Source organism: Hyla sarda, unplaced genomic scaffold (assembly GCF_029499605.1).
Source record: "Hyla sarda isolate aHylSar1 unplaced genomic scaffold, aHylSar1.hap1 scaffold_760, whole genome shotgun sequence".
Taxonomy (NCBI): domain Eukaryota; kingdom Metazoa; phylum Chordata; class Amphibia; order Anura; family Hylidae; genus Hyla; species Hyla sarda.
Genome location: NW_026610784.1, coordinates 36,704 through 50,883, shown reverse-complemented (window position 1 = coordinate 50,883; position 14,180 = coordinate 36,704). Strand labels below are relative to the sequence as shown.

At 45.4% G+C, this 14,180-nt stretch overlaps 1 protein-coding gene across 2 annotated transcripts; it reads right to left on the bottom strand.

The window, feature by feature from the left end:
• Window positions 1-773: 773 nt before the first annotated feature.
• On the bottom strand, window positions 774-11,865 carry LOC130345573 (secreted frizzled-related protein 2-like). Of its 2 annotated transcripts, none has more exons than XM_056554500.1 (4): window positions 11,758-11,865; window positions 3,571-4,077; window positions 3,413-3,490; window positions 774-1,549 (listed from the first exon to the last, which is right to left on the bottom strand). In XM_056554500.1, exons 2-4 carry the CDS (start codon window positions 4,061-4,063, stop codon window positions 1,245-1,247), a joined length of 876 nt encoding a protein of 291 aa, XP_056410475.1. In that variant the 5' UTR covers window positions 4,064-4,077; window positions 11,758-11,865; the 3' UTR covers window positions 774-1,244. The 2 variants fall into 2 exon arrangements, with proteins under 2 accessions (XP_056410475.1, XP_056410476.1); XM_056554501.1 differs by lacking the exon at window positions 11,758-11,865 and adding an exon at window positions 6,773-6,944.
• Between the last annotated feature and the right edge of the window lie 2,315 nt (window positions 11,866-14,180).

Below are 14,180 nucleotides of genomic sequence, written 5' to 3'. Positions count from 1 at the left end.
CCTTTAAAATCCATGGGCTGACCACATAATGCAATGTAGTTGTGCAACAGCTGGAGGCACCCTGGTTGGAAAACATTGGAATAGACAATGGGGGTAATTTTTCAATACTTGACACCAGAAATCAGTGGAAATAAGTTATAATTTTTGCTCTTAAATTTTTTTGGGGGGGGAAATTTGCACTTCTTTTGGGGTGTTTTGCACAATAATTGTGAGCATTGTTCAGAAATGTGTGACTGTTTTTGTTATGCTAATTTTTCTGGTATCAACCATTGATAAATTCCCCCCCCCCCCCCCCAAATAAAAACTTGAGCTAAATTCTTCCAAAAACAGTGCCACCCCTGCTCCTCAGGCTAAATGTGGCATTACAGTTTGGCCTCCTTCACTTTTAATGGAAGCGAGCTGCAATACCACACACAACCTGGAGACAGGGGTGGTGCTGTTCATCCACCCCGTAATTTTAAGGTTCATTATATTAGGCTCCTCCCATTGTCAGAGGAGTCAGTCAACTTAAAGGGCTACTCCGCTGCTCAGCGTTTGGAACAAAAACTGTTCCCAACGCTGGAGCTGGGAGCTTGTGATGTCATAGCCCCGCCCCCTCTTGACATCACGCCCCGCCCCCTCAATGCAAGTCTATGGGAGGGGGCGTGACAGCTGTCACGCCCCCTCCCATAGACTTGCATTGAGGGGGCGGGGCGTGACTACATGAGGGGGTGTGGCTATGACATCACAAGCTCTTGGCGCCAGCTCCAGCATTCTGAAAAGTTTCTTCCAAACGCTGAGCAGTGGAGTACCCCTTTAATCCTTTTTTTAAAGGTAAAATCTAAAATCTTCTTATGTTCCCCATAAATGCATAAAAATATAAAATAATACATCATATAAAAATAATACAAGTTGACCCTAAACTTATCCGCCCCCTAAGAGTCTGGTGATTTGGGCCCTTCGTTTTTTTTTGTTTTATTCCGAGCGAGGACACCTGTAGGTTCTCATTGTGACCACCTGAGGGCAGCAGCAAGTGTAAAAGGGGAAATGTTTTTGCATTTGCTTTTTGTTGCATTTTTTATGTCTTCAGGGTTATATACAGACTCCTCCCCCCTAATGGCCACACCCACGCAGAGCTCTAGGGCGGCAATATGAGTTATAAGTGGGTACATGATGGGCGATGTGATCCGTTATTGGGGTGGCATGGTGTTGCCGGATCATAGTCGTCTCTCTAGACCAGACATGGGCCTCCTTGGGGGACGTCTCTAACACTGGAGCTTCCTCACAGTCCTGGAGAACTTCTTCATTTCCTTATCGCTCTTCTGCCACTTCCTGACCCAGGAGATGGCGAGCCGGTCGTCTGCCCGATGCCCCATGACCAGGAGCGTGGCCCCGGGCTCCTGCAGGTCCTGGCAGACGCAGTTGTCTCCATCGGTCAGCCACAGGACGGTCTTCTTCAGCTCCTCCTCCGTCCATCCTTTGGCCTTATACACCGTCCGGCTCCTCACCTCCGGGATCACCATGACGTCTCCATCCATGGTGGACACCGAGCGGATTGTCACCTTCATGGCTGAGGGCGAGAGGAGGAACATAAGGGTCAGAACAAGGGAGGAGGCATGATGGGGGGTGTAGTGCTGTGTGGGACGGCTCAACAGGCAGTATCACACATTAGATTAGATACAACTGCTCAGACAGTATCTGACATGAGAGGATTAGATACAACTGCTCAGACAGTATCACACATGAGAGGATTAGATACAACTGCTCAGACAGTATCACACATGAGAGGATTAGATACAACTGCTCAGACAGTATCACACATGAGAGGATTAGATACAACTGCTCAGACAGTATCACACATGAGAGGATTAGATACAGAAGCTCAGCAGACAGTATCACACATGAAAGGATGAGATACAGCGGCTCAGACAGTATCACACATGAGAGGATGAGATACAGCAGCTCAGCAGACAGTATCACACGAGATTAGATACAACTGCTCAGACAGTATCACACATTAGATTAGATACAACTGTTCAGACAGTATCACACATTAGATTAGATACAACTGCTCAGACAGTATCACACATTAGATTAGATACAACTGATCAGACAGTATCACACATGAGATTAGATACAACTGATCAGACAGTATCACACATGAGATTAGATACAACTGCTCAGACAGTATCACACAAGAAGATGAGATACAGCGGTTCAGCAGACATTATCACACATGAGATTAGATACAACTGCTCAGACAGTATCACACAATAGATTAGATACAACTGCTCAGACAGTATCACACATGAGATTAGATACAACCGCTCAGACAGTATCACACAAGAAGATGAGATACAGCGGTTCAGCAGACAGTATCACACAAGAGGATGAGATACAGCAGCTCAGCAGATAGTATCACACAAGAGGATGAGATACAGCAGCTCAGCAGACCGTATTACACAAGAGGATGAGATACAGCGGTTCAGCAGAAAGTATCACACAAGAAGATGAGATACAGCAGTTCAGCAGACAGTATCACACAAGAGGATGAAATACAGCGGCTCAGCAGACAGTATCACACAAGAGGATGAGATACAGCGGCTCAGCAGACAGTATCACACAAGAGGATGAGATACAGCGGCTCAGCAGACAGTATCACACATGACAGGATGAGATACAGCAGGTCAGCAGACAGTATCACAAGAGGATGAGATACAGCAGGTCAGCAGACAGTATCACAAGAGGATGAGATACAGCAGGTCAGCAGACAGTATCACACAAGAGGATGAGATACAGCGGATTAGCAGACAGTATCACACAAGAGGATGAGATACAGCGGCTCAGCAGACAGTATCACACATGACAGGATGAGATACAGCAGGTCAGCAGACAGTATCACAAGAGGATGATATACAGCAGGTCAGCAGACAGTATCACACAAGAGGATGAGATACAGCAGGTCAGCAGACAGTATCACACAAGAGGATGAGATACAGCGGTTCAGCAGACAGTGTCATAAATGAGAGCATGAGATACAGCAGGTCAGCAGACAGTATCACACATGATAGGATTAGATACACCAGATAAGTAGCCAGTATCAACCATTATCAATTTAGATACAGTGGCTCAGCAGACAGTATCACACAAGAGGATGAGATACAGCAGCTCAGTGGGAATCATCTAGATGTAATCCTATTAAACGTACAGTCAGGTCCCCTGAGATAACCGATACGTTCACAAGACACTCCCTTAGATACAGGAAGTGTCCAGGGGGCAGGGCTTACTTCTTTTTGCCTTCTGATTGACGCCTTATAGTCCGGATTCTTGGGTGTATTTGAGTCCAATATTCCAGAATACCTTACAGGTTCTGTACTGGAAATTAATCGTCCCCAGTCACAATCTGGTCATTATTTCGGTCTATACGACTCACCAAAATCACGGGAGCAGAAATCCTGCAGGAATTCCTTCTCGGTGTCACCGGCGCTGTGGCAGGGTGGGCAGAGGAGCTCTGAAAGCAGATGAGAGGATAAGTATGAGGATTTTGGACAGGAATCGGCTGCGCCAAGGCCCCAATCTACCCCCACTTACCTTCTTTCACTACCGGGGTCCTGTCCTCCTGACCAGCAGGGGGCACACACAGCTCATTCCCTAAAGGAAACTGGGAGCAGTTAAACATCTCAGGCCATGGGAACCCAAATGCGGCCATCACTGGGGTGCAGCCGTCCCTCACCTCCTCGCACAGGGATCGGCAGGGGTAGATGGCCTCCTCCAGGTCACTGAGGCATACCGGGGCAAAGAGGGAGCAAAGGAACTTCTTGGTGTCAGCGTGGCACTGCTTGGTGAGGAGGGGCACCCAGGAGCCTGCCTGTTGGAGGGCCTCCTTCATGGTGTCGTGGCCCAGCAGGTTGGGCAGACGCATCTCGCTGTAGCCTACCCCGTGGCAAAGCGACATACTGCTGGGGATCGGCTTGCAGCTGCTTTTGCGGGTGCTGAGCTGGGTGAGGATGAAAGGGAACCCCGAGACTGTGTGCAGGAGACCGACGACTCCCAACAAGACCCCGACGGACATTAGGACCCTCATAATGATGTGGAAACCTAGAATAGATACAACAAATAGTTAACATTTACTGGTTCATGAACAGAATGCCACAGGCCGAATAGAAGGATGACAATCAACCAGAGTCTATGGCAGTGATTACCAACAAGTGAGCCTCCTACTGTTGCAAAACTACAACTTCCAGCATGTCCGGGCAACCTTCAGCTGTCCAGGGATGCTGGGAGTTGTATTTTTCCAACAGCTGGAGGCACACTCATTGGAAAACACTGGTCTTTGGCATTAAAGGGGCATCCCAGGAAAAAACTTTTTTATATATATCAACTGGCTCCAGAAAGTTAAACAGATTTGTAAATTACTTTTATTAAAAAATCTTAATCCTTTCAGTACTTATGAGCTTCTGAAGTTAAGGGTGTTCTTTTCTGTCTAAGTAATCTCTGATGACACGTGTCTCGGGAAACGCCCAGTTTAGAAGCAAATTCCCATAGCAAAGCCTCTTCTAAACTGGGCGTTTCCCGAGACACTTGTCATCAGAGATTACTTAGACAGAAAAGAATAACCTAAACTTCAGAAGCTCATAAGTACTGAAAGGATTAAGATTTTTTAATAGAAGTAATTTACAAATCTGTTTAACTTGCTGGAGCCAGTTGATATATAAAAAAAAGTTTTTTCCTGGATAACCCCTTTAACTGGAGGCTGCTGTAGGCCATCAGGGTCAGTTCAGACTGAGGAAATTCAGGGAATGCGGACAGAGCATAAATGATACAGTAGAGGTTTGCTATGAGGATTTGCTCCTACTCTGGACAGTTCCTGACATGGACAGAGGTGTCAGCAAAGAGCACTGTGGTCAGACAGAAAGGAAATTCAAAAAAGAAATGAACTTCATGTGGATCATACAGCAACTGATAAGTACATGAAGGATTAAGAATTTTAAATAGAAGTAATTTACAAATCTGTTTAACTTTCTGGCACCAGTTGATTTAAAAAATAAATAGTTTTCCACCGGAGTACCCCTTTAAGCCTGCGGCAATCTGACACAGAGGGGACTTCCACTAGCAGTTTAAACATTCTGGAATCCACCAGAAGATTGCACATTTAGCAACAGCTGGAGGCACCTTGGTTGGGAAACACTGGTCTATGGCATTCATTGGCGAGGAGTGTGGCCCCAGCTGTAGCCAAATCATTTCAAAATTCTGCAGCTCCAGAGCTGAAATCATTCCATGCTTGTTTAGTGTTTGTACATTGCTTTGCATTCTGGGAAGCATAGTCTTTTATTCCAGTATCTGTATGTAGGAAGAGAGTCCCCTTTCTGCATTATGCACTTACAGCTTGCAGCAGCCTCACATTGAGGTCAATGGGATACTGCTGCTCGGTTCACACTATGAAAAATGGATTCATCTTTAAGATTAAACATGGACAATCTGCAGGCGGAATTTGCCAGAGAAGTTCCAGCACTATGCTGTAGTGAAAGGTTTCCTAACCAGGGTTCCTCCAGCTGTTGCAAAACTACAAGACCCAGTATGCCCAGAGAGCCTAAAACAGTCAGGGCATGTTGGGAATTGTAATTTTGCAACAACTGGAGGCACATTGATTGGAAAACACTGCTGCAGTATATTGCCGCACACTAAGTGCCGATTTAAATAGGAGGCTGCTGTAGGCCATTAGGGTCAGTTCAAATTAAATCCCTCACTGTATTTCCTCTCTGAATTCACAATCTTCTGCACAGGGCAGAAATTATCCAGATTCGGCACTTACTTTTGCGGCAGCCTAACACAGAGGAGATTTCTCTAGTGGATTTCGCCAGAAGATTAAACATTCTGGATTTGAATTTTGTAGCGGAAATTCTGACATTTCTAGGACTGTGCAGGCATGCTGGGAGTTGTAGTTATGCAACAGCTTGGGGCACACCGATTAGGAAACATTGGTGTAGTGAATGTGGCAGTGCTTATTGTCCACAGCATATTGTCGCAGACATCGAGTGGCGATTCCAGGAGGAGGCTGCTGTAGGCCATTAGGGTCAGTTCACATGCCTCACAAAATTTTCTCTGCAAATTCACACAGAGCAGGAATGATACAGATTTAGCATTTATTTCTGCTGCAATCTGACATCGAGGGGACTTCTCTGGTGGATTCCACAGGAAGATTAAACATTCCGGAATTAAATTCTGTAGCAAAACGTCTGACATGTGAATTAAGCAGTGGAATCCCATTGAGATCAATGGGAGATAGGTGCAAGTGGAAATTTTTTAGTGTGAACAAGTCCTTAGGACAGTGTTTCCAACCAGGGTGCCTCCAGCTGTTGCAAAACTACAACTCCCAGCATGCCCCGACAGCCTAAGGCTGTCCGGGCATACTGCGAGTTGTAGTTTTGTAACAGCTGGGGGCACACCAATTGGAAAACACTGCTGTAGTGAATGAGGCGGCACTTATTGTCCGCAGCATATTGCCATAGACAATAAGAGGAGGCTGCTGTAGGCCATTAGGGTCAGTTCACACTGATGAAATTCAGAATGGAAATTCCTCGCTAAATTTCCTCTGCAAATTCACAGCCAAAGGCTGTCCGGGTATAAGGGGAGTTGTAGTTTTTCAACAGCTGGAGGCACCCTAGTTGGGAAACACCGCCTTAGGAGAATCTCTGTCCACACACTTGCTGACTGTTTCCTAGAACACAGAAACTACTGTATTGCTTCAATTTCCTTTAAAAATTCCAATCGTCCACACGAGCACACCCCGCACCTGCACAGATCTAATCTTCCCGGAGAAGTTTGCAGTAGGAGACATTCCACCAGTAGGACGCTTTCTTCTTAAAGGGACATGCACAATTTTCCTCCACATACGTTGTGCGTTATTTGCAGCATCACCGTGACCAGGAGACATACCGTAACCTGTATCCCGACATCTCCTGTAGCTGAGTGATCGGTAGATTATAGATCTTCTATAACTTTTTATCAGTCGCCCATAGCAACCAAATAGATTTCGGCTGTCGTTTGTATAAACGCTTTAAACACGACCGTTGCTATGGTAAACCGCAACTCTGCGCAAGGTTTTATACATCTCCCCTTAGTGTTTGTTTCCCACCATTTTCTAGACCTTGGCTTGCAGTCAGTGAATGGGAACAACTTTATTTCAACCAAGAGGCTGAAAACTTGCTCCAATCCTATACTTGTCACAGCTGAGGGTTTGTTACAATTGCATCCTCTGAAAGCACATTATCTCCCAACAGAACATTCTGCCACGCTGAAATCCCACGCGCCGGATTCTTTTTTTCCCCAGTGTGCGCTTCCACCGCTTTCCTGTACAGTGACACCTGTCGATGTAAACATTTCCGCAGTGATCGCTCCCTTTAGTATCTAAATTTATTCAAATTTTAATACCTCTGTTTGTTGTCAGTGAATGAAAAAAAATCTAGTTCACATCTAGGATTTGAAAAACTATACATGCAACTGTAACGGACCCTCTGCGAGAAGTAGCAGTCTAGAGCGATGGTTTCTCCAACTTGCCGTTCTTCGGCTGTTGCAGAACTAACACTTCCATCATGCCTCAGGAGATGTAGCTTTGCAACAGCTGAAGGGCCACATGTTGGGGAACACTGATCTAGATGAACCTCTAACATCAGGTGTGCATACTCTCTCCTATGGTTTGTTACAATGTATCAGTGTAGACAATGTTCTCTGTGAGGCAAACACACTAATAGTACAAATCTCTCTCCTGCCCCGATACATTGTAATAAACTATCAGTCTACACAATGCCCCTGTGAGTTAAAGGGGTACTCCCATTGAAAACTTTTTTTTAATTTTTTTAAATCAACTGGTGCCAGAAAGTTAAACAGATTTGTAAATGACTTCTATTAAAAAATCTTAATCCTTCCAGTATTTTTTAGGGGCTGTATACTACAGAGGAAATGCTTTTCTTTTTGGATTTCTCTGCTGTCACGACCACAATGCTCTCTGCTGACCTCTGCTGTCCATGTCAGGAATTGTCCAGAGCAAGAGAAAATCCCCATAGCAAACATATGCTGCTCTGGACAGTTCCTAAAATGGACAGCAGAGGTCAGCAGAGAGCACTGTGGTCGTGACAGCAGAGAAACCCAAAAAGAAAAGCCTTTCCTCTGTAGTATATAGCCCCTAAAAAGTACTGGAAGGATTAACATTTTTTTAATAGAAGTCATTTACAAATCTGTTTAACTTTCTGGCACCAGGTGATTGAAAAAAAAAAAAAAAAAAAAATGTTTTCCATGGGAGTACCCCTTTAAACCCATCAGTGGTGCAGATCTCACTCGTATCCAGATAGTTTGTTACAATGTATCAGTATAAGCAATCCTTTGCCATGTAAACCCATCAGTGGTGCAGATCTCACTGTATCCAGATAGTTTGTTACAATGTATCAGTTTAAACAATCTTTTGTCATGTAAGCCCATCAGTGGTGCAGATCTCACTCCTCCTGATAGTTTGTTACAATGCATCAGTATAAACAATTCTTTGTAAGGTAAACCCATCAGTGGTGCAGATCTCACTCGTATCCAGATAGTTTGTTACAATGTATCAGTATAAGCAATCCTTTGCCATGTAAACCCATCAGTGGTGCAGATCTCACTGTATCCAGATAGTTTGTTACAATGTATCAGTTTAAACAATCTTTTGTCATGTAAGCCCATCAGTGGTGCAGATCTCACTCCTCCTGATAGTTTTTTACAATGTATCAGTATAAACAATTCTTTGTAAGGTAAACCCATCAGTGGTGCAGATCTCACTCCTCCTGATAGTTTGTTACAATGCATCAGTATAAACAATTCTTTGTAAGGTAAACCCATCAGTGGTGCAGATCTCACTCCTATCCAGATAGTTTGTTACAATGTATTAGTGTAAACAATCCTTTGCCATGTAAGCCCATCAGTGGTGCAGATCTCACTCCTCCTGATAGTTTGTTACAATGTATCGGGTGTGGTCTTGTTTCAGTTGCCGGTATTCCAGCACTATGATAAGGAATCTGCATAGTCGTGCCCTTTGGTTTGTTACAATGTATCAGTCTAAATAATCCTTAGTGGGGTAAACACATCAGCAGCACAAATATCTCTCCTGTCCTGACAGTTTGTTACAATGTATCAGTCTAAACAACGTCCTATGAGGCGATCGCATCACCAGGGCAAATTTCACTCCTGTTTGTTACAATGTATCAGTCTGAAATCCAGGCTGATATCTCATCTAGGTTCACACCTGTGTCAGCATTTTCATTTTTCCATTTTGAATCACCAGTGTTTCCCAAGCAGGTTGCCTCCAGCTGTTGCAAAACTACAACTCCCAGCATGCCCGGACAGCCGTTGGCTGTCCGGGCATGCTGGGAGATGTAGTTTTGCAACAGCTGGAGGCGTTCTGGTTCTACTGATAGTTTGTTACAATGTATCAGTGTAGACAGTGTTCAGTGACGCAAACATACTAATAGTTCAAATCTCTCTTCTGCCCTGATACACTGTAACAAACTATCAGTCTAGACAATTCTGTGTGAGGTAAACGCATCAATGGTGCAGAACTCTCTATCCAGATAGTCTGTTACAATGTATCAGTCTAGACAATCCGTTGTGAGGTAAACACAGCAGCACAAATCTCTATTCTGTCCTGGTTGTTTGTTACAATGTATCAGTGTAGACAATGTTCTGTGAGGTAAAGTCATTAGGAGCATAAACCTCTCTCTCCTGTCCTGATACATTGTAACAAACTCATAGGGTAGGATGGAGATTTGTGCTACTAATGTGTTTGCCTCTAAGGACATTGTCTACACTGATACATTGTAACAAACTATCAGACTAGACAATTCCCTGTGAGGTAAACCCATCAGTGGTGCAGATCTCACTGTATCCAGATAGTTTGTTACAATGTATCAGTGTAAACAATCCTTTGTCATGTAGACCCATCAGTGGTGCAGATCTCACTCATATCCAGATAGTTTGTTACAATGTATCAGTGTAAACAATCCTTTGTCATGTAGACCCATCAGTGGTGCAGATCTCACTCATATCCAGATAGTTTGTTACAATGTATCAGTGTAAACAATCCTTTGTCATGTAGACCCATCAGTGGTGCAGATCTCACTCATATCCAGATAGTTTGTTACAATGTATCAGTATAGACAATCCTTTGTCATGTAAGCCCATCAGTGGTGCATATGTCACTGTATCCAGATAGTTTGTTACAATGTATCAGTGTTAATTCTTTGTCATGTAAACCCATCAGTGCTCATTTACACAGCCGCCTGCTCCCGTCAAAAAATGCCCGTTATGCAACCCGTTTGCTAATTTTGCAAATGGGTTGTAAAGGATTAAACAGATCCCACTGATCTCAATGGGATTTTTTGAGTCCTTTATCACCCGTTATGTTTCTAACCCATTATTTTTGACGGCCAAAAGACGTTCCATGCACAATTTTTTTGCCCGTCAAAAAGAACGGGTGAAAAACGGGTCTTTTAAATTTAACAATGAAGTCTATGGGAAACGGGTTACAAACGGGTTACCCTTTAATTTACCCGTTTGTACCCGTTAATTTCAACCAGTTTTTCACATCTATTTTCTTCTGAGCATGCTCAGAAGAGGTGGCATGAACCAGGAATTAATGGATAAAAGGATTAACGGATTAAAACGGGCGCAAACGGATATAATATTGGAGTTTTCAACCGTTTAAAAAAAACAAAAACAAAAAAAACGGGTTACTAGACCAGTTTGCAATCCATTTGTACCCGTTGGTCACCCGCTTTTTTTCATGTTCCGTTAATTTACTTGAACGGGTGAATATCGGGACGGGAACCAACGGCTGTGTGAACTTAGCCTCAGTGGTGCAGATCTCACTGTATTCAGTTAGTTTGTTACAATGTATCAGTGTAAACAACCCTTTGTCATGTAAACCCATCAGTGATGCAGATCTCCCTCCTCCTGATAGTTTGTTACAATGTATTAGTATAAACAGTCCTTTGTCATATAAACCCATCAGTGGTGCAGATCTCACTCATATCCAGATAGTTTGTTACAATGTATCAGTATAAGCAATCCTTTGCCATGTAAACCCATCAGTGATGCAGATCTCACTCGTATCCAGATAGTTTGTTACAATGTATCAGTATAAGCAATCCTTTGCCATGTAAACCCATCAGTGGTGCAGATCTTGCTCGTATCCAGATAGTTTGTTACAATGTATCGTGTGTGGTCTTGTTTCAGTTGCAGGTATTCCAGCACTATGATAAGCAATCTGTATAGTGGTGTCCTCTAGTCTTTTGGTTTGTTACAATGTATCAGTCTAAATAATCCTTAGTGAGGTAAACACATCAGCAGCACAAATATCTCTCCTGTCCTGACAGTTTGTTACAATGTATCAGTCTAAACAACATCCTATGAGGCGATCGCATCACCAGGGCAAATTTCACTCCTGTTTGTTACAATGTATCAGTCTGAAATCCAGGCTGATATCTCATCTAGGTTCACACTTGTGTCAGCATTTAAGGGTTTCCCAACCAGGTTGCCTACAGCTGTTGCAAAACTACAACTCCCAGCATGCCCGGACAGCCGTCGGCTGTCCGGGCATGCTGGAAGTTGTAGTTTTGCAGCAGCTGGAGTGGTTCTGGTTCTAGACGAACAAGAAGGTTTCCATTCACTGACAGCGAGCAGAGTTATTAGAAAGTTGCAGAACTTTTCATTATACAACGATTCGTCCATAGTAACAAACCCTCAGCTCCTTACCTGTAGACGGACGTCTGGAGACGCCTGAGCGGTGTAGTGTAGACGAGGCTGTGCTCTGTGTGCTAGACTGCAGAGAATAGAAGGCAGGACGCAGAGGGGATGAGCCTCCCCCCCCCCCCCCCCCCCCCCCCCCCCCCAGGTGGGGACAGGCTGGGGCAGCTCGCAGATGTGTTGGCTCTCGCCCCTCCAGCAGTTTACATAGGGGGGAGCAGCTAATTGCTGAGCAGCTCTCGCCGCGGCAGGTCTGGAGCGCGGTTTTGCCCACAGGCGGCGCACAATAAACAATAAACCTTCGGATTAGTGTCATAAAATACTCAGGCGTGGCGAAAGGAAATCAGTGGCGGGGACCCAGGCTCCTCCCATTTTATATAAATTCTTCACCTGGATCGGGACAAGACTCTGCACGTTCCGGTCTGATGAGATGGAAATAAAATCAAGAAAAAAAATTAAATAAAAAACAGAAGGATCCGGGCTCTGGGAAAGATGGGTGCACGAAGGAGAAGGGTGGACATAGTGGTGGCATAATTGAGTGTGGTGGCCCAGTACGGGATGGTGTGTCCCCGTATTTTTCCTGCCCTGTCAGGCAGAGTCTCTCCATGTCCCCAGGACCCCCCTTTATGTGTTATCCCCTATGTATATAAGTTGTATAATAAAATGTACTGTTTCTTTAATAGCCGTTACCATGTGATTGTTACCCAGGAGGCACTAGTGACCAGGTGACCCCCCAAGTGACCTATGGGCTCCTTACACAGCCCCCCTATAAAACCGGGGGAGGGGCTGCAATCTCTCTCTTAGCTCATTGCTATTCTTGCTGAGGTCCAATGCAGTTGTTTCAGTGTCCGGAGCATTGGAGGCCTCAAGCCTAAAGTCTGCAGCCACAAAGTCAGATAAAGTCATCTTCATGTCAATAGTCAAGTCAGTCAAGTCTTCTGTATAGTCACCGTGGCCTGCACTAAAGTGTCTCTACCTACTGCAAGTCCCAGCAATCCTGTGAGGTCCCCCTGTGTCACTGGTCACCTCCTTGGGATATCGGCTGTACTGCATAGACTGTGTCACCTGTCTATCCTCAGTAAAGATACCGTTGTCTGTAACTTGGCGTTGGTGTCTTCATTGCCCCCCGTGCCTGGCCCAGGACCAGCGGTATTACCTTCGGGTGGTTAAGGCTAAACCACGCCCTGGCGTCACGACAAGAAGGGGTTAATAACATCTGCCATTTGGTTTATAACATCTGCCCTACATTTCAGCACAACTTTTGGCGTCACGAACAGGATACAGGTGTGCGCCATTTGCCACAAGTCCTCCCCCCTAGTCTGAACTGTGTCCAATACTATTTGCAAAAATTTGCAGGCCGATGCGACAGAAGTTTGCGCCAAAAAGTGTACAGAACTTTGTCATTGAAATGTGTTTTAACCGTGGCGCTAAAGAAATTAGAGGGGGAGGTGAAGAAAAGTTTGTTGCCCGTTATTTGGAAAACACACAAAAAAAGTCACACAAACTATGTGCAAAATTAGAACAGAAGCCATGTTACATTATCCAGCATTGCCTGTACCTGAACAGATTAAAGATGCGCGAGAAAATATCCCGCGCTGGTCAACGTCCCGCACCTGGGCGAGGAAATCATGTCGCTGTCTCCATGCCGAAGTGCAACTGTGAAGATCCGCCCCTTGTTGCAGGGGAAGCGGAAGTCAGCGCTGCACCGCTGACGTCCTTCTGGCCAATGGCCATTTTCTTGGAGCCCAATATAAAAGGGACCACGCTGCCGGAGCTGTACAGTATACCGGAAGACGCAGAGAGGAGCAACATGGCACAGAAGTAGAAGCACGTGTGGAGAATCCCAAGATGACGCCGGAGGCCCTGCAAGTTGCCGTGGCCGCGGTGCAGCTGTTTCAAGAACTGGCTGACTGCCTGCAACATCTTTCCCTTGGGGCCAAGGAGGCCTGCCACCTAGTCCCACTGCCGGAGGAAAACAGGGACTGGCCAGCAACCCCAGAGGCGGACTCATCTGAGTCATCAAGCGCATCACCGCCGGTGAGGCTGTCCCCTCATCACCGAACCTGGGGGTCCTGGGTCGAAATCCTGACGGAAGAATCGGCAGTGAGTACCCCGGCTGAGGCCACATTTTCTACCCCTCCTTCCACCCCTAGCCCTGAGCATAAGAAAATTGGAGCATACCCGAGAGGGTGATGACGCCTGTATACGCATGTGTAGAGCATGAGAGGAGAGTGGGCAGCTGCGGTGACCTGTCCAAAGAACCCAATGTAGATTCCATTCGCTTATTTCCCTTCGGACAACTGGGACGCAGATCCCTTTGGGTCGCTGCCTCCGAAAGTCAAAGGTACCGTCCGAGAGAAAGGCCTTCATGTCCGAGGCACCTGCTATGCTCCAACATACCTACCAGAGTCATCTAAGGATGTGCCCAGGCC

Bases quoted from the DNA above. Each gene is read 5' to 3' on its own strand.
- LOC130345573 (XM_056554500.1), bottom strand. From the start codon at position 4,063: ATGAGGGTCCTAATGTCCGTCGGGGTCTTGTTGGGAGTCGTCGGTCTC. The intron at 3,491-3,570 runs GTAAGTGGGGGT...ATCTGCTTTCAG, and splicing joins GACCCCGGTAGTGAAAGAAG to AGCTCCTCTGCCCACCCTGC. The intron at 1,550-3,412 runs GTGAGTCGTATA...TCTCGCCCTCAG, and splicing joins TTTCTGCTCCCGTGATTTTG to CCATGAAGGTGACAATCCGC.